Source organism: Syngnathus leptorhynchus, chromosome 1 (genome assembly GCF_054491065.1).
Source record: "Syngnathus leptorhynchus isolate UIUO chromosome 1, UIUO_Slep, whole genome shotgun sequence".
Lineage (NCBI taxonomy): Eukaryota > Metazoa > Chordata > Actinopteri > Syngnathiformes > Syngnathidae > Syngnathus > Syngnathus leptorhynchus.
This window is the reverse complement of record NC_141195.1, coordinates 4,811,974-4,835,854: the sequence shown is the minus strand read 5'-3', so window position 1 is coordinate 4,835,854 and position 23,881 is coordinate 4,811,974. Positions and strand designations below refer to the sequence as shown.

The 23,881-nt window shown below is 44.4% G+C and overlaps 1 protein-coding gene across 1 annotated transcript; it reads left to right on the top strand.

Annotated features, from left to right (window-relative positions):
* Positions 1 to 2,514: 2,514 nt before the first annotated feature.
* On the top strand, positions 2,515 to 22,512 carry mgll (monoglyceride lipase). The gene is made up of 7 exons (XM_085907451.1): positions 2,515 to 2,998; positions 9,048 to 9,154; positions 11,545 to 11,681; positions 14,991 to 15,101; positions 15,731 to 15,820; positions 16,685 to 16,900; positions 17,671 to 22,512. Exons 1-7 carry the CDS (start codon positions 2,757 to 2,759, stop codon positions 17,800 to 17,802), a joined length of 1,035 nt encoding a protein of 344 aa, XP_085763577.1. The 5' UTR covers positions 2,515 to 2,756; the 3' UTR covers positions 17,803 to 22,512.
* Positions 22,513 to 23,881: the final 1,369 nt, after the last annotated feature.

The following is a 23,881-nucleotide window of genomic DNA, read 5'->3' as shown; positions in this document are numbered from 1 at the left end:
ACTGAAGAGTTGGCACTTTGGGGTGTGGTGCAGCAGGGATAGGCGAAGACGTCACGGACAAGTAATAAGTCGGGGCAGGCGGCGTTCGGGCGTAGTCGTACAGTTGTGATTGCAAACAAGATTGGCAACTGGAAACAAGCACAAATCCAAGAATGTAGAGTAACATGGGCAGCATAACTGGGCGAACTGACAATGTGCTGGAGGGAGCGGTCACCTTATATTGGGAACTGGTTGAGCAGGTAATGAGTTCTACTTAACTGCGTGGAGTTTCTCCTCACCCCCTCTGGAGCCAGGCCTGGGGGTGGGGCTCGAAGGCGAGCGCCTGGTGGCCGGGCCTTCGCCCATGAGACCCGGCCGGGCATAGCCCGAACAGAAAACGTGGGTCCCCCTTCCCATGGGCTCACCACCTATGGGAGGGGCTAAATGGGTCGGGTGCCAAGTGAGCTGGGTGGCGGCCAAAGGCGGGGACCTTGGCGGTCCGTTCCCCAGCTGCAGTGGCTGGCTGGGAACGTCTGGCAGAATCCCCTGTCAGGAAGAGCTTCAACTCCGGAGGTGGAAATTTTCCCACGTCCCGGGGGAAGCGGGGGACATTGAGTCCGAGTGGACCATGTTCCGCGCCTCCATTGTTGAGGCAGCCGACCGGAGCTGTGGCCGTAAGGTCATTGGTGCCTGTCGTGGCAGCAATCCCCGAACCCGCTGGTGGACACCGGCGGTAAGAGATGCCGTCAAGCTGAAGAAGGAGTCCTATCGGGCCATTTTGGCCTGCGGGACTCTGGAGGCAGCTGAATTTTTATGGACAGAATTTCTAGGCGCAGCCGAGGCGTTGAGGGGGTCCGGTGTGGGGACCTCAGCATCGCGTCTCTGCTTTTTGCAGATGACGTGGTGCTGTTGGCTTCTTCAGACCGTGATCTCCAGCTCCCACTGGAGCAGTTCGTAGCCCAGTGTGAAGTGGTCGGGATGAGGGTCAGCACCTCCAAGTCCATGGTCCTCGGTCGGAAAAGGGTGGAATGCCCTCTCCGGATCGGGGGATGAGATCCTGCCCCAAGTGGAGGAGTTCAAGTATCTTGGGGTCTTGTTCACGAGTGAGGGCAGGATGGAGCGCAAGATCGACAGGCGGATCGGTGCAGCGTCGGCGGTAATGCAGACTCTGTACCGGTCCGTCGTGGTGAAGAGAGAGCTGAGCCAAAAGGCAAAGCTCTCGATTTACCAGTCGATCTATGCTCCTACCCTCACCTATGGTCACGAGCTATGGGTCGTGACCGAAAGAACGAGATCCAGGATACAAACGGCCGAAATGAGTTTCCTCCGCAGGGTGTCTGGGCTCTCCCTTAGAGATAGAAGCTCGGTCATCCGGGAGAGACTCGGAGTAGAGCCGCTCCTCCTCCACGTTGAGAGGAGCCAGATGAGGTGGCTTGGGCATCTCATCAGGATGCCTCCTGGACGCCTCCCTGGGGAGGTGTTCCGGGCATGTCCCACCAGTAGGAGACCCCGCGGACGACCCAGGACGCGCTGGAGAGACTATGTATCTCAGCAGGCCTGGGAACGCCTTGGGATCCCCCGGGATGAGCTGGATGAAGTGGCTGGGGAGAGGGAAGTACCCCGCGACCCGATCCCGGATAAGCGGAAGAAGATGAATGGATGGATTAACTGGGTGGCGCCACCCTACCGCCCATTTGAGTCACAAAAACAATAAAAATAAAGTATAAAAAAAAAAACAACTTCAAAATCTACATATAGTGTTTTAGATAAGTAAGCCAGTCTACAGTTATTGATGAGTAAAAAAAGTAATTTATCTCAGGCGTGTCAAACAATAACGTATTTACAGCTGAGGATCATTCCCCAGCCTCATTTTTTTAAATGTTTTTTTTTCTTTGGAATGCCTTTCTTAATTTGAGTGTCATATTAATTTCACACACTCAATTTAAGTCATACGGCATTTCATAATCACCGTCGGTTGTAAGAAAGTGCTGTGCATAAGTGATAAAACAAAATGTAGTATATTAGTACAAATGCAACTTCCAGTAGTATTCAAATAGCTTCTCTTGTGCTCTTTGAATGGAGTTGAAGCATTAAATATGACACATTGCTGTTTATTATAGCGCAATGACTCCCATGATTTAAATTGTTACTGTTGTACTTGTCTGCATCCTTCACTTACCCCAAAGAATGCAAACTAATGATGTTGCACTTCCTTAAAATAAAACTTTGTACTTGCTGGTTTCATTTTAAAATTCATTTTGTTTTTATTTTTGTCAACTCAAGCAATCACTCGATTTCAAAACGCAAAACAAACTGCAGGACTATTTTTTTTTTTTTAAATCACTGCTATATCCAGTTCAATGAAGGCATTCTTAATAGCTTCTTTTAATGCCATGATATTTCTTTGGGCAGTCTCATTTGGAAAGATAAGACATGCCAGAAAAGATGACAATATTAGTACAACTCCAGACGCCCCCCCCCCCCCCCCCCCAAATTGTCTTTACAAAGGATGCAAAACAATGTGTTTGTTATTTATACTCGGCGTATTGCATACATGTATGGCACCTGGGTCTCTTCCATTTGGTGGAAACTAGGGGAGAAAACGCACATATGGGCTTCTGACGTAACGCCACCATGCAGCAGCCGCTGTGTGCAAGTGCGTGTGCGAGTGTGGGATTAGATCAAGGGAATCGTAGTGCGTCCATTCCAAGTGAACACAACAATCCATTTTATTCGTGGCCGCCGCCAGGGAAAGCGTATACGAACATCCGTGGGCAATGAACTCCGTGACCGCCGCGACCTGCCTGCTCGCGGCCGGCTTCGGTTGGTTCCTGTACGGCCGCGATATCTTACTGTGGCCGTTCCGTGTCAATCTGACAGAGCCATCCTCCATGCCCGAGCCGGGGGCTGCTCCCAGGCGGAGTCCGCAGGGAGTTGCGTACACCGACCTCAAGCACATCGTCAACGCCGATGGACTGCACCTGTTCTGCCGCTACTGGGAACCGCTCGGCGCACCAAGGTCAGTTCGTTGCTGGGTGTGGGGAAGGGGGCGTGGGGGTGAGTGGAGACGCGGATCTGGCTTTTGTCACTGTCGCTATTTTTTTTAAATTTCAGTAGTTAAATGTGATACAGTTGGCCATTTTGGGCATCTTTCCTTCATGCATATGTGGCAGAAAAAGTAACAGATGGACATGAAATTGTATGCAGCGTGACAGCAAGGAAAATGTGACAGAATGTGCAGGACCACAAAACATCTGGAGTAAAGAAAACCTTTTCACAGATGTGACACCTCACCCACCTAAGCATAGCAGTGACTCATTAGCTCAACTAATATTTAAATTATTCATTTAATAATTATTCATAAATGATTAATTTGCTTACTGCAAATATTAAGCCATGGACATAATATCAACCCATAATAAGCCAGGGTTATTGATTAGGCTGTTTATTAAAAAAGATTAAAAAAAAAACAAAGATTAAATCACTGATGAATTGGCATATTTGTTGACGCTGAATCTTAACTCCTTTGAAAATGATAATGCCTTCTTCACCTAACATCCAGTGTCCACCATGTCAAAGACTGTACGCCCTTTGTGTACTGATTTTAAAGGGAATGAGAACAGCAGTTTCATTGGCTGTGAAGCATGTTGTCTTTGTTCACGCCCACAACTGCGCAAAGTGCCTCTTTATAATCGCCAAACTGTATGCGTCTGCAAACATATTTACACTTGGTGTTTCTTGCCCCCTCACACAATTTGATCACACTACAAGCCAAACTTGTGCTGGGCACAAATATAGAGCCCATGAAGTCAAACAGAACCTCCATAGAACACAATGGACGATAGCCACGGGAAGTAGCTTAGACATGTAAAGCAAGTAAAATCTTCCCTGTCTAAATAAAAGAACTGTTTAAATGGTTGCCAGCCAGTCGCAGTAACACCCACATGTATACTGTCACTGAGTGGGAATCGATCCCACGCTACTTGTACACATGTTAAGCAAGTGTACCTCAACACCAGCCTTTGACCTAGTTAATAAAACATATATGCACAGTACAGTTAAATGACAAGGACAGGTCAATGTATGACAGGAAGGCCATTGGTAAAGAAAAGGTGGGGTAGTTTAAAAATAAAGCACATATTTTGTTCTGAAGCAGTGCAAACAGTGTTTTTGGTCAAACATTGACATGAATGGCGTGTCATTGGTCCTTGAGGATAGTGGTAGCAAACAGCAAAGGGATGAAGGAAATAGGTCCTCAGTTTTCATCGATAGATTGATACTTTATTGATCCCAGGGGGAAATTCACATTTTCCAGCAGTATCCGTACCCCAGAGCGGGTAATAGAGTATAAAATATGAGTGCGATGAATGTGTTATGCACCAGACACACTACAACCTGTTAAAAGTGCATCACATAAATGTTTGTTATTCACCTAAACCTCGTCTTACAAATTATTTGAGTGAGATTTAGTGATCATGATGAGTGAAATGCAATTCTCTTGGATGTTATGGTTTCCGTTTTATTTTCAAAAGCTGTAGATAGACAAGATTTACCTTCCTGACCCACCTGATAAGCAAGACCGTTTCTCTCTCTCTCTCTCTCTCTCTCTCTCTCTCTCTCTCTCTCTCTCTCTCTCTCTCTCTCTCTCTCTCTCTCTCTCTCTCTCTCTCTCTCTCTCTCTCTCTCTCCTGGTTGAATGAGATGGGGGTCAAAGGTCAGCTGCTTCTCAAAGGCCCCTTTCACTACAACTAGGAAGTGGGTGAAAGGTTTTGGGCTGAAGGGGAGGGGCCTCAACAATGATTGACAGACCATCAAACAGATGTCCAACTGAGGCTTTGAACCCGCACGGAGTGCAATCATCACGTCATATGTACACGTCGGGGTCATGGCGCCTCAACTGCTTCGTAACTGACACCCAGGCTGTGTAAATGGGTCATTGCGTATACACATTTGCAGACTGATGCCGTCTGTCTTGACTTCCTTCCCCGTTTTGAGTTTGTGTTCCTTGCTGTTAGTGTCACACTTGGACACAGGGCACACAAATACAATAAAAAAAAGAGACCTAAATTGACCTTTTGTGTGTAAAGCAGAGGTCATGAATAATGCAGGAGACGAATGCAAAATTACGAGGTCTGCCTTAAGAGTAAGAGTTCAAATACCATTTTTTTACAACAGCGTGGAGTTTATTAGTGTTAAAGATCACCCTACTAGTTTTGAATTCATGCACATCACAGATATTTTCTTTATTTATGTTCTTAGTCAACTAATGTTGTCTTTCCAGCCTTTTGATTGTCTAAAACTTACTTTCATTTCTACCAAGAGTTTTTTTTCCAAACCTGTTGTATGTGGACAATGGACATAGAAATCCGTTTCCCCACAGAACTGCATGGAGCCTATCCCAGCTGACTTTGAGAAAGAGGTGCTGTAAAACCTGGACTGGTCGCTAGTCAAAACGGAAAGCACATATCTGTGCTGTCGGCTGGAAGTCATTAAGTTAGTTTAGAAATTGTTGACTGTCAGAAAAACAACTCAGAGGTCTAGCCAGACATAAATTCTGTTGTTGTATGTGTGTTCCTTTTGGTTCAAAGTTTTACTAATTAAATTGAATATGTAATTGTATTCAGATTCATACAATCTTAGCTGTCATAGAAATGAAAGAAGTAAATGACAAAATTGTTGTGATGCTAGTTTCATGCTGCTTTCAATGTTAATCCTCTCCACAGTGTATATTCTCAGTTTTACCTCCTCTCACTTTTAATGTTGGCAAAAATTCCAGTTCATCCTTTGTCAGTAGCCGAAATTCTTTTGCGAGTATGTTGGCATTCCACATGACATGACCTGTTAAATTAGATCTAAATCACCTTTGATGGTCGCCAAACTAATGTGTTTTAATGTCACGAGATGTTTTAGTGTGATGTAGAGCCAAATGGATTGTCATCATTGAATTCATCACACCTCAGTTGCATTGGATTCTAAAGGCTCCACGGTAATGGCAATAAGCATTGTCTATGTTTATCTTGTCACGCTTCCTTTCATTCAATGTGTTTTGTCATCTGAGGGCCTTTGATCAGTTACATAATATTCTCTTTTAGAGTGCATTTTGTGCTTGGTTGATAAAAGTTTATGAAAGCCTAGAATCATCTTCAGGCAGCTACACTAGCACATGAAAGGGATTAGGCTGTACTTGGAGGAGCTTTACATACAAGAGAATGCAATGGATTTTCTTTCTCTTTCTCTCTTTCTATCTTTCTCTTTCTTTCATTCTATCTGTCAATCTCACTTTCTCTTTCTTTTCCTCTCTTTTGCTCAGTGTCTTTACTTTCTCTTTTTCTCTGGCTCGCTCTCCCTCTCTCGCTCTCCCTCTGTGTGTTTTTACAAGGCTTTTTATAGACTTAGGGTCTGGGTTTCTGTAAACTTAAACATTGTGGGAGACTAGTGAATCAACAATCCCCATGAAAGACAGTAATGGAGAAATGTGAAGCCTCCTTGGACTTAATTTTCTGTAAATGATCCATTGTTGTAATTTATAAATGTAATTGAATTTAGAAATCTCAAAATGTTCTGATCTTTTGGTTTTAATCTTTGGAGCCTCAAATGATGATGGTTGTGGGGGCTCATTGGCATATGCAAGGTGGCCAAGCCTGCATCCATGCGGGCAAAGTGGGCATAGCCCAAAGAGGCAAACAAAGTTACCCTTCCCATGACCTCAGCACCTAAGGGGGGCGGCCAGGAGATCTAGTGCAAAGAGAGCTGGGTTGTGGTCGGGGAAGCTTGGCTACAGGTTCTACGGACGTAGAATGTTTCCTCTCTTGTAGAGAAGAAGCTGGGACTGGTGTCCGAGTTTGAGAAGTTACTCCTATATGTCAGGCAAGGAAGAGGAAAGGTGTTGCCATACTTTCAAAATACTGTCAATAGTTTTTGGTCACTTATAGTTTAGTGGCAAACACAACTGACTGCCTTTGTGGATTGATTCCTCCTCTTATTTCTGAAGTTGTGCTCGAGTAGTGACTAATCAAGAAGGTAGTCAGCCCCCATGTCCACCAGCATCCCTGTGACCCTGGATAGGGCAAGATGTAGAAATTGCTATATCCATGTTTCTGTCAATGTCGCTTTTATTCCACTTCCGTCATGTTAATTTACCGTCATTTTATTTACCGTCATGGAAAAACCAACCTCTTTAAGCAGAATGTACCAAATGTCACGTCATTATGGTCAGTATTGTCTGGTTTGTAGTCTGTACTGTGTTCATCTTTACAGTAAAACCCGATTAGCTCCGTTAATCTCCAACTGCCCCTCAGTGTGTGAGTTCAAATCTGTTATGCCTAAACAAAGGCTGCTATTCACTCCTACTGTTGTATGGACACACACACACACACACACACACACACACACACACACACACACACACACACACACACACACACAACACACACACACACACAAACATGAATGCACATGCTTGTTCGCTCTGTGCCAAATTGAGCAGTGGAAGTGGAAGTCTTGTGAGGCAAGAAAGAGCAGCAGTGAGTGAAGTCAGAGTGATTTGTTAACAAGGCTTGATGATGAACAGCAACCATTTACTTATTGGTGTCACTGAAAGTATTTCAGATAATACTTACTGATTGACACTCCACATGGCTTTTCAGCACTTGTCTTGTTTTTGAGTGAACACCGGGGTGATTCACAGATTTATATAAGCTGTTTGTCATGCACTGATGGGAGAGGTAACGCCTCACAAATCATATTAGTAATAAGAAGAATTGCTTGCCTACTTGCTGTGTAAACTGTCCGTTTTGTGGGGAGTAAAGAGACCTATTTGCATTAGTCGCCTTGTCTCATCATTCATTGCATACCCACTAATGGTGATCCCAATGTGAGTGTTAATGTTATACTGTCAGTGCTAGCATGTAAAACTGTCAAGTTTCTCGACTTAACAAAGCACTTCACGTATGTAGTTGCAGCAGAAACAAAGCACTTCACGTATGTAGTTGTAGCAGAACAGTCACAGGCGAAAGTCACTCAAAAGCCAAATAATTAATATGGGTCTTCAAACAAGTTTTAAAAATGGACGGGAGAGGGGCGGCTTGACTATCATTTAAGGGGAGGTCATTGAAAAGGCTTGATCCTCTCTGAGGCCACGCTTAGTCCTCGGTACTTCAAGGAGCGTCTGGTCTGCAGACTTGAGGTACCTGACAAGTCCGTAGGGGGTGGAGGAGCCCAGAGAGGTAAGCTGGGCCCAGCGAGGCCATTTATTCTTCGGAAAAAAATTTGAAGTATCTTAAAATGCAGTCTAAAGTCCATGGGGATGTCACGCGCGGAACGGAGTAGGGCGACATTGTGCAGCTTGGACTAGGGTTTATTGATGGGAAAAGGGTGGTGGGTGACAGGATGAGGGGAACAAACAAAGGCAGGAGAACATGGCAACGAATGGGCAGCAGAAACGGGCGGCAACCAAACATGGGGGAAGCCCAGACAGAGTGAGCAGGGTAAACAGGATAAACAGGATGATCCAGGGTGATACATGCACAGGGCGTAAACACAAGCCGGGTAACAAAGGGCAGGTAACAGTGATTATAGTGGTTACAGGTAGGACACAGGCGAGGAGGGATGAGAGTACAGACAGAGATCCAAATGGACAACATGACAACGAAACATGCAATGTGACACACAGGGCTAGCAGGAGGAAGGCGTAGAGAAGCTCTACGGAGACGTGAAAAATGTCAATCGGCGCACCCGAGAAGCAGAGACGTGATATGGGAACCAGTGGCGGGAGGCCCTAATTGGGGTTATGTGGTCCTTCTTAGGAGCTCCAGCTAAGATGCAAGCGGCATCATATATAACTTACTCCTATGGTGGGTGAGCTTGGGTCTATACCAGCTGAATTTGGCCTGAAGGCTGGGGTGTTGTTAATTCTCTCTCACAATAGTGACCAAGGTTGTTGTCATTCAATCCAACATTCATGATTTGAAAGTGTGGGAGGAAGGAGGAAGACCTGATAAAAACCCACGCAAGGATGTGCAAAATGAAAACTCCCTTTTTTATTTATCACTTTTTATGTCCCTTCCCAGGGCGCTGGTGTTCATCGCCCATGGGGCCGGGGAGCATTGTGGGCCGTACGATGAGATTGCACAGAGACTGAAAGAGTTGTCCCTGCTGGTCTTTGCACATGACCACGGTAAGCCACAATTCTTGCATATGTTCACACCTACTGTCATAACTAGCTCAAACGCGCTGGGACTTGTACAGACATTCCTAGAAAATAGCTCCTCCCTCTTTGCAAGACTGCGTCACGTTTTTTTTTTCCTTTATCCTTCGCACAAACTTGGTATAAATCTTTTTATGTAATCCTCTTCACCAACAAACGTCAATGAAAACCTAACTTCATTGTAAATGAATGACAGGCTTAAGATTGGCATTCGAAAGGACAGGCAGAACAATAAAATGCTCTTCTACTAGACGATTTCCACTGCCTGTTGCCATTTATACAACAGAATAATTGCTTTGTGTTTAACAGGCGCCCAGATTTCATAGAGTATGTAAATTATGAAAAGATTATCATCATTTGACTATAAATACTTTTTATCATGCTTTTGTTTGGTGATGTGCTGTGAGATTTTTCTACAGTGTGTACCTTTGGCTAAAGAAGAAGCTGATATGAATCATCGCTAATGTCATGCGAACTGCATACTTTCATTGCATTGCATTGCATACAATATTTGTGAAATTTGTCCCCTGCCTTTAATCCGTCACAGTAGTGAAGACCGCCAACAGACAGTTAGTGGCGTTTATTGTAGCACGACGCGACTCAACTAACGCTTGAGTAGCACTTCCGGGTATTACCATTATGCTCAAGACGCCACAACCGGCCTGTGGGATGTTGAGGGTAAATAGCAGTGAGCTGTTTCCATCCGTCAACCACTTGGTTATGGGCCCTGCAAGCTTTCACTGTGCCACTCTGATAAAGGCTATGAAATACTGTCTTGCAGTGATGGAATATTTTCCGTAGCCTGCTGAATGTCACCCTTTGTTGTGATCCTTGCAAACTATCTTGGTTGTCGTCATCATGCTAGCATGCCTAAAAGCCACCATATTACACCTCATTCAGCGAACATTCATTGACACATTCTTAAAATAATGTTAAAAATATCACGTAGATTTGCATAATTTTCACCAATGAATCATGGTGGGGAGAAAAATATTAATTACATTGTATGTCAAGCAAAATTGGACTTAATAGCAAAAGAAAAAATATTTTTACAGAGAAATGTAGCAAAATAGCAGGAACCAGGTCAGACTGGGCAGAACAAATCACCGTTGCATTACTTCACCCCAGATGCAAAATTGCTGCATGCAAAGAGTTCAATGTATATGTTAATTAAGAAAAAAAAAAGAACAATAAAATTTTTGTCAGTAATGTTTGGAACAGCTTGCAAATGACTATTGATTGGTAAGTATCGATGTTAGTGCTGAAAGCTTCCATGTCAGGCAAATTATTCAGTCATGCAGATTAAAACTGCACAAGATGAAGGAGGAGGTCTCAAATGCACGTGAAGGGAATTCATAAGGGGCGTCACTGGAGTTACTGGATCAATGGTTGCCACAGCAACCTACAGCACCTCCCACCTTCTGCTGCATGTGGATCTGCTTCTCGTGCATACGCTCATATGAATGATCATGTATGTTTCCATGAAGGGTTGTACCTGAATAAATCGCAGGCTGACTTGTCCATATTAACTCTTTACTTTCAATAAAAATGACCAAAGTTAGGAAGGAGTTGAACAGAAATTATTTCAAGTGAAATGTATTCCATCAGAGACATGGAAACAACTGAAAAGTATCAAGTAAAAATGATGAGAAATTGAGGGATGGCGATCTTCTATTACATTTCTGATCATTATATTCTAATGATCAATATTTGTACTGATATTTGTACTGTCCCCTGCCTACTGACTGCTGGGATAGGCTCCAGCACGCCTGCAACCCCCGTGGAGACAAGCGGTATAGAAAATGGATGGATGGATGGATGGATGGATGGATGGATGGATGGATGGATGGATGGATGGATGGATGGAATATTTGACCTGGAAAAAAAACAGTTTCAAAATATCTTATTATTTCATTCAAAATAACGAGTTCCTGCCATAACCATAGCAGACTCGGAATATGCGGATGACATCTGCCTAATGTTTGACCGGATGGAGCGAGCACAGGAAGTTCAGAGCAGAGTAGAGAGGGAGTGTAGTTTGAATGCTAGGAAAACTGAGGTTATCACCTTCAATATCTCTCCGGATCATCCACCACTGGTGACAATAGGGGGAAGCATTCTGAAGGAAGTGTAAGATGAAAGACTTTCAGTACCTGGACTCATGGATAAACTCCAACGAACATGACCTAAAAGAGAGGAAGGCACGAACTTGATAATTTTTTTTCATATCTGTTCTAAACCTGTTGCAATTAGTGATCAACCGGTCTGGGGAGGGGCTCGACCCTTGTCCTTTTTTCCCCCCCTTCTCGGTTATATCTGTTTCTTTGCTTATTATTCTAACATTTGTCTTACCTCCACAGTTGGGCATGGTCAAAGTGAAGGCGACAGAATGAACATAAAGGACTTTCAGGTGTACATCCGAGACTCACTGCAGCACATTGACCTGATGAAGTCTCGCCACACCGGCCTACCTGTCTTCATTGTGGGCCATTCAATGGTAGGAGGCATGCGGACAATAGTTTTCGAAATAGGCAGAACACTAGTGAATGAGTCTAGTCTGGAAGATTTTTTCTTGCATTTTGTCTTTTATGCTATTAATTATTGCTGTTTATTTCATTGTTTATTGCATTCAATAAGACAAACTAGTGTTTTTGCAGTAGAAGAGCTCTGCAAGATGCAATGAGTACAAGGAACAATATGTCAATATTTGCTAGTTAAATAACCCACTCAACCTTGTCAACAATATTGTACTTCTTAACAATAGTCATCTAGAAAAAAAAATAATTCTTAATTGGTTTTAGTAATTTGTCATAAATAATGTAGTCAGAAGTAAATAAACCACACAAGCTGTGTTTGAGCGCGATATATTTTTATGTCAACTCTGTTTAGTCAATGCTTACGCAATGTAAAAGGTGTGGAGAGCAGGATGTTATTGCACAGTAATGACTCTGAGATTCTTAAGAGTGGTGTAAGTTTATCAGAGCAACAGCCTGGGGGAAGAAGCTGTCTCTGTGTCGTCTGGTTTTGGCATACAGAGCTCTATAACGCCGTTCGGGGGAGTAGTTCAAACAGACTCCAACCTGGGTTTTTGGGAAATTTGGAAACTGACTACAAACTCATGACCAAAGGTGCTGCTCCACATGATCTCATGTTGTCAGTTCTGTAACTTGAAACTTGAAATCACCTACAAATAAAAGAAGTGTGGCAATGGGCATTTAGCAATAAATGAACTTTTTGAAGTTTTAGTTGCATCGTGGTAGGCATCAGTCCTGGATATTACCACTCAGTTAACAACAATAACACAAGCTCATTGGAACAAGTTGTCCACAATAACATTAATCATCAGAATAAATGGAATGTGGGTTTTAATGCAGATGTCCATTTACTTTACTTCCCTTCTATTCTCTTGAAATCGAACTCACCTGGTGTTTAACAATCTTATCAATTTTAGAGTTGCTGTTTTCAGACGCCTCATATTACAGCTTCCTGTATCCTGTTGCTATTAGATTTGGCTGCTGCTGGTCTGTTTGTATAAATATCTTTTCATCAGCGGCCAGATGACGCACAAAGGAGGGGAACATCAACAACCACCTGTGGATTAGACAGAATGTTTGCAGAGATACCGCTGATAGAATGGAATTCTTTCGAGATCCCACGGTGTCACCACATCTGACTCTTAGCTACTTTTTTTTCAGCGTGCTCTGGGTCCATCTCAGACGGCTGTCACTTAAAGCAATACTGCTTAAAATTTACAGTACATAATTAGAAGTTTTACTGTGCTATGAACGATTTTAGCCTACTGCCCGATGACTGCTGGGATTGGCTCCAGCATGCCCGCAAACCCCGTGGGGATAAAGCGGTACAGAAAATGGATGGATGGATGGATGGATGGATGGATGGATGGATGGATGCATGGATGGATGCATGGATGGATGGATGGATGGATGGATGGATGGATGGATGGATGGATGGATGGATGGATGGATGGATGGATGGATGGATGGATGGATGGATTATCGTTGTACAAATAGCTAGTCCAAGGTAGGCAGAGACAAGTCACAAGGAATGTTATCAGACTGGCCCGTGATGAGATACCGAAGGAAAAAATTATTATTTAACAGGAAGTTTTGATCAAAAAGCTCCCTAGTAAGTGAACCCTCACCGGACAGACACAAAAATAGATTTGTTACGACGCGTATTCTGGCAGAGCATCCGTGTTCTTACAACCCCAGAGCCTAATTTTCAATTTTCTACATGGCCTATTACTGATTGTGTGTTGGGTTCACTCTTGACTTTGCGTAACGTATATGGAAGGATTTGAAAGTAAAATACGGACATCAAAGTAAACCATGACGATTTGTATGCAAATAGACCTGTGAGTGTTTGTATCTTGTGTCTACAGAAAATGAGATTCTCTGGTGGGAACTACTTAGTGGCTCCTTTCAGCAAGCAAGCCAGTCCACTGGCCAAAGCCTGTTGAATGTTCACACAAGTGACAAAGAATGCTCACATAAACAAAGTTGGAGCCAATTAGTCTCCAGAAGAACAGGACGGTTTCACTTGCACACATATAGTCTTGTGTTGATATGTGCATGGGTGTGTGTGTGTGTGTGTTTTGATGGTATTACACATGTATATAATATTTGCTTTTGGGTGGAGAAACCACATTAGTGTCAAATGCCAAAGGAGGCTTATGGTTGTAACACAACTGTCATCACTCTATAGCTCAGCGTGGGTGGGAAGGTGTGGCCTTGCTGTGCCTTCACGCTATCCCTTTACATTGATCCAATTGTCCATAGAGCAATATTACAAAAACCAAAATGGAAGTTCACACCCACCCAAACAAAAGCTCAATTGTTTTATAGTCTTGTAGGACTCTGACTGGTTTTCCCAGAGCTCTTTTCATCAGAACCTCTCACCTACTTTGCTTCCCACTCCTGCAAGAAGCCAGACAGTCCTTCCTTAATGTCTGTCACAGACAAGTGGAAGCTCTCAGCATCTCTTCCTCATTGAATCAAAGCCTTTGTTCCATTTTTAGTTCCTTGTGCTCAAAGCTGTGTTCTCTGATTACGTGGGTAGTACTCGTTTCAAGTTGATTTATGCAAGTTGTTGAACACACCTCGTAAATGTGCTGCGTTAAAATTTTGACCGATTGATTTGACTCAACTTTTGGTTGTTTTGTGCAAAACAACAAAAGAATCTGTGGCGGTCTATTTTTTAACACACACAGACAGGCAAATCAATCGATTGATTGATACTTAGATACTTTATTGATCCCTAGGGGGAAATTCAGTTGCCAACAGTATGAATGAATAATTCAATACATGAATAAACATAAATACATAAATAGACAATAGAAACATCGAACAAGACAAAAACGACAAACAAAAGAGAGGAAAATAGATCCGCAGTAGATGCAAAAGCCAGCAGGGTGTATGTAATGCTTTGAAACTGTGGCAGAATAGATTAGTTAGGCTACACCCTTAAAATGGCCTGACCCAAGCAGTTTGGTCAGTTTGACCCAACGCCATGGGTTGTTTTGCAAAAAGAACAGGCTGCACTCGAACAAAGATTTAAATAATATACCGTTTTAAAATTTTAAAATTAAGAATATATTTTAGCCAAATCAAGGGCAAAACTTATCTCAGTTGCATTCGGTCATTTTGTGGCGTTGACATCATTAGACCTGCAATTTAATGAGGACCACCTCTGTAATCTAATGCTATCTCGTACAACTGCCGAGTCAAACTGCCCTAGTTTGACTGTCACTGTCTTCCTAAATAAATTATCTATTCGCTCCATGCAGGGCGGCGCGATATCCATCCTCACAGCCTGCGAGAGACCTACTGATTTTACCGGAGTGGTTCTAATTGGTCCCATGATCCAGATGAACCCAGATTCGGCCACACCATTCAAGGTAAGTCTTATCCATGCTATTGTTCTATTAGTCGCCGACCTTTTTCCTTTATTGTAATTCTGGTTGTATTTCATTCAGCTGTATCTTTGAATTAACATACATTTCAGGCATTTTTCTTCTGCAAAAAAAAAAAAAAAGATCCTTTCTTTACAGGTGTCTGCCAAGTCCCACTTTTTAATATAAACAGAACCATGCATTGTGACAATGTCACTGAGTGATTGCCTGACAAGATGACAGAAGTAACCTAATTCTGAAGCATTACAACCTCTCAATAGGAAGCAATTTCCAAACAATTACACTCAACCAAGTAGAGCAAGACCACAACTTTTTTTTTCTAGCTGTATCCACTATGTTGAATCTGGTATTTTTTTTTTAAGAAATGCCAAATCGGTTTCTTAGTGTGTTTTATTTTTTTTAAAGTAGGCATATCTGTTGTTCCTGGTCCAATCAAGCTACTTTTGGTAATCTGCTATTTGAGCAGATGGTAATAGCCCCAACCAGTTCAACTCAGGTTATATAACATGTTCTTCCGGTCAGTATGCTGTCCTCATTAACCGACATGGATCTGATTGTGTTGTATTGAAAATGCGGGTTTGTTGTTTGTGTCTTTGTTTATTCACCGTCTGCAGGTTTTCCTGGCCAAGGTTTTGAACCACATGCTGCCAAACTTTACTCTCGGCTCTATTGATTCCAAATGGGTCTCACGGGACAAGAAGCAGGTGAACAATAGGATTTAAAAGGTCTCTTGGGGGAAAATTACGTGCAAGCTTGCATGTCTGTCGTAGAGAGTGAGTGTGTGTGTGTGTGTGTGTGTGTGTGTGTGTGTGTGTGTGTGTGTGTGTGTGTGTGTGTGTGTGTGTGTGTGTGTGTGTGTGTGTGCGTGTGCGTGCATGTTTGCATGTTTGTGAAATACACATTTTATCTTGCGATTATTTTTTAACTCACTTTATTTATCCTTGTAGCAGTAGTAGCAGCAATAGTAGTTGTCCAATAAATGCCAACAGCTTGGAATTCAATCCTAATTCGTAATATCTAAAAATATTTACTTTTTATATTGGTCTGACAAACTGTGCGGGACAAACATTAGAGCTATTTGACACGCGGTCACGAAAACATGGCTAAATCCAAGAAAAAAAGTTTTTTGAAGGAAGCAAAACGTTAAATTGTACTTAATCCTACATTCATCACTCCTTACAATCATGTGTGAAAAGGAAAGTGGCCTATAAAGAGAAGCTAAAATCACATTAACTAGATCAAATAAAATTAAAATTGATATTGTACAAATTTATATTTTGCATTGTTAGGTGCAATTGTCCTTTTTAATTTAAGATGGCACCAATCACAATAAAATGATGATGAAACAAATGCAGTTAGCATTTTTGTTGCAATTTAATGAATAACACTGGGGAACAATTCTTCACAATTCTGCTGAATTAGATTTATACTGAACTAAAATTGGCATGCTGATTCCAAAATCAACAGTTTTTTTGTTTTTTAGAGTTCAAAGTGTTTTTGTTTCATGCAGAACTAGTTCATCATGATGTTTGTAGCGGTTCATTGGAAATGTAAGTCTCTCTTTTCAGGTGCAGGCGTACGAAGCTGATGAGTTGAACTTCCACGGAGGGATGCGTGTGTCATTTGCCATGCAGCTAATGGGGGTGGCGGCTCGCATTGAACGGGAGCTCTTGTCCATCAGCTGGCCCTTCCTGCTCCTTCACGGTGACGCTGACAAGCTTTGCGACATTCAAGGTTCTAAAATGATGTTCGACAAGGCTCCTAGCGCCGACAAGAAATTGAAGGTGGGCTCAGTGTGTGCTTGTTTTCTATTGGACGACATTGTGTTTTTGTTGTTGTTCTGCCTTTTTAGTTATGAATCTAAAATTCAGAAGTGCATAGCTGAATGGAAAGAAAAAGAAGTCATGAATTAAATGCTATTTTAAGCTTTCCATAGTGATATAATGATTATATAATATTGACTTTGGCACAATGGTGATCTACATTCTTGAGAAATATAAGTTATGTTGGTTGGAAGCTATTTTTCTAAACCAGAAATAAGACGTCTGGTTCATTAATCCTTTTTCTGAACCGCTTAGTCCCCACGGGGGTCGCGGGCGGGCTGGAGCCTATCCCAGCCGTCATCAGGCAGTAGGCGGGGGACACCCTGAACTGGTTGCCAACCAATCGCAGGGCACACAGAGACGAACACCCATTCGCACTCGCACTCACACCTAGGGACAATTTGGAGTGCTCAATCGGCCTATCAAGCATGTTTTTGGGATGTGGGAGGAAACCGGAGTGCCCGGAGAAAACCCACGCGGACACGGGGAGAACATGCAAACTCCACACAGGGAGGGCCGGAGGTGGAATCGAACCCGCACCCTCCTAACTGTGAGGCGGACGTGCTACCCACTGTTCCATGGGAATCATTGGGAATGATGATTCTGAAAGGCAAATCAAGGTTCTCTGACTCCTACTGAAGTGTCCAGTCTTCGTGCATTGAATCTCCTGTTGCATACATCATGTGATGCGGCTATTTTCACCAGGTGACGCGTGTATTGTTTCTCGACAGGTATACGAGGGAGCCTACCACGCCCTTCACCACGATCTGCCTGAGGTGTCAGAGTCCGTGCTAAAGGAGATGACTGGCTGGATCATAGAGCGCCTTTCTAGCATCACATTGCCATCACCACAAGGCTCATAGACTTAGGGAACATGTAGAGAGGCCAGTCAAAGCTCCAAGGAAACCACTTTCTTTAAAATACACTGTATAGTATATAGCACCATGGTTTTGCTAGAAGTCAGCCCAAACCATACCGGTTAAATGGAAGTACAAGTTCAAGTTGCAGTATGCTCAGGTTTGTAGTGCAATAATGACAATTCTTTGTTTGTGCATATCATGCTGGTTGGACTCCTCAGCCCTCCCCAAATTAATGTTTTATAAATGACATAAACATCTTTATAGACGTTACAAATGCTCACTTCTGCATTTTCTAGTCCAAATTAGTGATATGCAAATATAACTTAAAGCAATTTCCATTAGCCTGTTCATTAGCGTATGGGCAAAATGTGAAAACAGTTTGTGCATAAAGCCCTCCACACCCGAATTTCTAGGCAGGGCATTAGTAGCCTTTACTTGATTTCTCAGTGATTCGTCCATGAATCGCAATGGTATTATTTAGGTATTTTTGAACCTATCCAAATGAAGCATTGATGGAGGTAAAGCAATTGTTGTAGAATGTAGATGGTCCTCCAGCAGACCACGTTACCCTGTTGCTGTGGACAATAATTGGTTGACACGTAAATTATAGTTTGGCTCCAACTGTATTGGTTCAATGAATGTAGGCTACAAGATAAAGGACATACTCCACAATAGGATAACAATTTTGAATCATTTCATGGTTGAGAAGGGTTTTTCTTTACTGCTAAGAATCTACTTAACATATTTATAACAAATACAGATTGCAATATCATATTTGTATGTTGTAATTGGGGATCTCACTGCAAAACTGAGAGAAATGAGATTAATTTCTGTGAGGTAGTGCCATCTGAGCCTTTCTTAATAACCGTCTTTTCCTTTGTTTGTATTGCTGTGGTGACCAGTAGTGTTTATCCATTCTATCAGCATGGACCTTTTTGCCAGTGCAGCCTCACCCATGCTGCCTCTAGTGGATCGTTCATGCCACCGCTAATGGTCAGTGTCCTGCATTGAAAAGTCAAATTACTGCTGACCTCAACTGGATTCCTTTTGAAAAGTGTGATAGATGAGCCCCTTGATTAAATACGATTTTTATTTTGCCATCCTATTTATGGATTTTTTGAAAACCATGACTGCCTTCCCGACTGCAGTTCGAGCTCATAAAGCACATACATTATACTATGACATGGACTTGGCACAAGAGACACATTTGAAAGACATGAAAGTGTTTGCATTCCTAACTTATCAAGCTGTCTGTCTGCTGACACGAGTGCATGTTACTGTGCAACATTAGCATATTATCAGTGCTGGGGCTGTGGGTGATTGAGTGGAAGAAGAGGAGAGAGAACGATGTGCTAGTCGTAACCATGGCAGCACCTTTTATACGTGTGTGTGTGTCTCCTGTTAATTGTGCAGCATGTGAGACAGAGGATGCTGCGCTTTTAGGGCCTGCTTTGTCCAACTGATGTTTGGAGGAGTTTCTTTTGTGTGAGCGTTGACAAATGAGAAGGGATACTTAGCATTATTAGTACACAGTGTATAATGAGAACAACTTATAGTGAATCCAAATCAGCCTGTTTTTGCTGTTTTGAAATCCGCATCTTTTTTCCCCAGACTTAAAATATGTAGACAGTATATATTTCCTCTGAAATATCTGCATTGTTATCCACAGAATATAATATGTGTTGTTAGAGTTCATAATGCCACTAACTGACCCAGCAACATTTCATCATTAAAAGGCAGAATTTATGAGGCACAATGAGCTCAGCAACATAGAAAATTCCTGTTGGTCACTTGTTGCTAGGAAGAATTGCTCAGAATGTCAAACATTTGTTTTGGTCGCTTGATATGAAGCGGAATGGAACATTATTAGCAGGCAGTCTCACCAACAGAAACAAATCAGCCTTGTTACGCATTTGTATTGGATGTTTTTGTTTCTAAGCAGAATCCATGGAGCATGCACAGTTTGCTATGTCAAAGGTCAAGCAATGCACAAAATAACTGGCCACATCATTGGGATTGGGACATAGCAACTTGTGTTAAGTGTTGATCGCAATTTGGAGTCAGATCAATAGCTAAAAATCCGTATCCTAACATTGGGTATTTGTGCTGCTGACAGTTATCTTCTACGTATACATAATCTCCAAGGGGTAAGTTTATGCACTTCATATGGCAGTGACGTAATATTTTTTTTCACTTCGTAATATTGTGAACAATGAAATGTTGGTGGCATGTTATTTATGTTGTCTTTCTGCACTATTGTCTGAGACTGCTGATTATTTTGGGTCCGTTAAGGACTGTCACTAGAAGCTGCCAAAGGGTTCAGTTAAGGTTTTGACAGAGTAGTTGCATCTTGTGCCACCAGCAGTTTTGCATTCATTCGTTAAAAGTTTTTGTATACTCTTGGGGGAAAAAATTCATGTTTATTTCTTTTCTAATCGGAACATCCCTACCTAGAAAGATATCCCAAAAAAGTTACCTTATGACAAGTTCTCTATTTTTTTAAGCGCCTTTGCCATAACGGTGAGGCCAAAATAAAGTGTTCATTCCAAGTTTCATTCATCTTCATCATCTTCTTCCGCTCATCCGGGGTCGGGTCGCGGGGGCAGCAGCTTTAGGAGGGACTCCCAGACCTCCCTCTCCCCAGCCACTTCCTCCAGCTCATCCCGGGGGATCCCAAGGCGTTCCCAGGCCAGCCGAGAGACGTAGTCTCTCCAGCGTGTCCTGGGTCGTCCCCGGGGTCCCGGTGGGACATGGCCGGAACACTTCCCCGGAGAGGCGTCCAGGAGGCATCCTGATGAGATGCCCGAGCCACCTCATCTGGCTCCTCTCAACGTGGAGGAGCAGCAGCTCTACTCCGAGTCTCTCCCGGATGACCGAGCTTCTCACCCTATCTCCAATGGAGAGCCCGGACACCCTGCGGAGGAAACTCATTTCAGCCGCTTGTATCCTGGATCTCGTTCTTTCGGTCACGACCCATAGCTCGTGACCATAGGTGAGGTTAGGAGCGTAGATCGACCGGTAAATCGAGAGCTTTGCCATTTGGCTCAGCTCTCTCTTCACCACGACGGACCGGTACAGAGTCCGCATTACTGCCGACGCTCCATCCTGCCCTCACTCGTGAACAAGACCCCAAGATACTTGAACTCCTCCACTTGGGGCAGGATCTCATCCCCGATCCGGAGAGGGCATTCCACCCTTATCCGACCGAGGACCATGGACTCGGATTTGGAGGTGCTGACCCGCATCCCGACCGCTTCACACTCGGCTGCGAACCGCTCCAGTGAGAGCTGGAGATCACGGACTGAAGAAGCCAACAGCACCACGTCATCTGCAAAAAGCAGTGACGCAATGCTGAGGTCCCCAAACCGGACCCCCTCAACGCCTCGGCTGCGCCTAGAAATTCTGTCCATAAAAATTATGAACAGAATCGGTGACAAAGGGCAGCCTTGGCGGAGTCCAACCCTCACTGGGAACGAATCCGACTTACTGCCGGAAATGCGGACCAAACTCTGGCATCGGTGATACATGGACCGAACCGCCCTTATCAGTTGGCTCGGCACCCCGAACTCCCGAAGCACCCTCCAGAGAACCTCCCGAGGGACACGGTCGAACGCCTTGTCCAAATCCACAAAGCACATGTGGACTGGTTGGGCGAACTCCCATGCACCCTCGAGGATCCTGCCGAGGGTGTAGAGCTGGTCCACTGTTCCACGGCCAGGACGAAAGCCACACTGCTCCTCCTGAATCCGAGGTTCGACCTCCCAATGGATCCTCCTCTCCAGCACCCCTGAATAGACCTTACCAGGGAGGCTGAGGAGTGTGATTCCCCTGTAATTGGAACACACCCTCCGGTCCCCCTTCTTAAAGAGGGGAACCACCACCCCGGTCTGCCAATCCAGAGGCACCGTCCCCGATGTCCACGCAATGGTGTAGAGGTGTGTAAGCCATGACAGCCCCACAACATCCAGAGCCTTTAAGAACTCCGGGCGGATCTCATCCACCCCCGGGGCCTTGCCACCAAGGAGTTTTTTAACCTCAGTGACTTCGACCTCCGAGATTGGAGAGTCCGCCTCAGAGTCCTCAGGCCCTGCTTTCACAATGGAAGGCGTGTTGGAATTGAGGAGGTCTTCGAAGTATTCCCCCCACCGACTCACGACATCCCGAGTCGAGGTCAGCAGCACACCATCTCCACTGTAAACAGTGTTGACCGTGCACTGCTTCCCCCTCCTGAGACGCCGGATGGTGGACCAGAATTTCCTCAAAGCCGTCCGGAAGTCATTCTCCATGGCCTCGCCAAACTCCTCCCACGCCCGGGTTTTTGCCTCAGCAACCGCCAAAGCCGCGTTCCGCTTGGCCATCCGGGGACCTGTCAGCTGCCTCCCGAGTCCCGCAGGCCAAAAAGGCCCTATAGGACTCCTTCTTCAGCTTGACGGCATCCCTTACCGCCGGTGTCCACCAGCGGGTTCGGGGATTGCCGCCACGACAGGCACCAACAACCTTACGGCCACAGCTCCGGTCGGCTGCCTCAACAATGGAGGCGCGGAACAAGGTCCACTCGGACTCAATATCCCCCGCCTCCCCCAGGACGTGGGAAAAGCTCTGCCGGAGGTGGGAGTTGAAGCTCTTCCTGACAGGGGATTCTGCCAGACGTTCCCAGCAGACCCTCACAGAGCGTTTGGGTCTGCCAGGTCGGACCGGCATCTTCCCCCACCATCGGAGCCAACCCACCACCAGGTGGTGATCAGTTGACAGCTCCGCCCCTCTCTTCACCCGAGTGTCCAAAACATGCGGCTGCAAATCCGATGACACGACTACAAGGTCGATCAACGAACTGCGGCCTAGGGTGTCCTGGTGCCAAGAGCACACATGGACACCCTTATGCTTGAACATGGTGTTCATTATAGAAAATCCGTGTCGAGCACAGAAGTCCAATAATAGAACACCGCTCGGGTTCAGATCGGGGGGGCCGTTCCTCCCAACCACGCCCTTCCAGGTCTCACTGTCATTGCCCACGTGAGCATTGAAGTCACCCAGTAGAACGATGGAGTCCCCAGAAGGAGCGCTCTCCAGCACTTCCTCCAGGGACTCTAAGAAGGGTGGGTACTCTGAGCTGCCGTTCGGTGCATAGACACAAACAACAGTCAGGACCCGTCCCCCCACCCGAAGGCGGAGGGAGGCTACCCTCTCGCTCACCGGGGTGAACCCCAATGTGCAGGCGCCCAGCCGGGGGGCAATAAGTATGCCAACACCTGCTCGACGCCTCTCACCGTGGGCAACTCCAGAGTGGAAGAGAGTCCAGCCCCTCTCGAGAGGGCTTGTACCAGAGCCCAAACTATGTGTGGAGGCAAGTCCGACTATGTCTAGACTTTCTGCCTCACACACCAGCTCGGGCTCCTTTCCAGCCAGAGAGGTGACATTCCATGTCCCTAGAGCCAGCCTCTGCAGCCGGGGATCGGACCGCCAAGGTCCCCGCCTTTGGCCGCCGCCCAGCTCACTATGCACCCGACTCATTCCAAGTTAACTTAAGGAAACTAAAGTGAACCTGAGCTTTTAGGGTTTAAACAAAGTTTGGTAAGATTACACTGGCTCACCTTTGTTCTGTAACTTGACTGCCCTTGAACCTTTTGCATTGAAATGAATGGAATACAATAAAGCAGTTCCAGCTCCCCAAATTTTATTGATATATTTCATGAAGACACAGTAAAGGGCAGAGCTCATTTGCACTGATGGTAAGTCAATTCCGTATGTGATGGAATTTACAGGTGACAGCAAGAGGCAGAATACCTGTTAGTGGTAGGATCTGTCTCAAGTAGTCTTCCCTTTCCCTCTCTGTGTGGAGGAGGCATAGCTCTCCAGGTGACACCAGTGTAGGTACCACATCTACCCGGGTGTTCAGATCGGCTCAGGGTCTAAAACCAATTCTAAAAAAGTTTATTTATTATGATTGTCAATGTCTTCTAGATAAGCTACAAAAAAGTGTGGAAGAACTAGTTTTGAAATCAGAGACTAGTAATAACTGTTCGAATATTTTAAAAAGACAAATTGCAAGCAATATCTCAATTTTTTTTTAAAGTGAAGACAA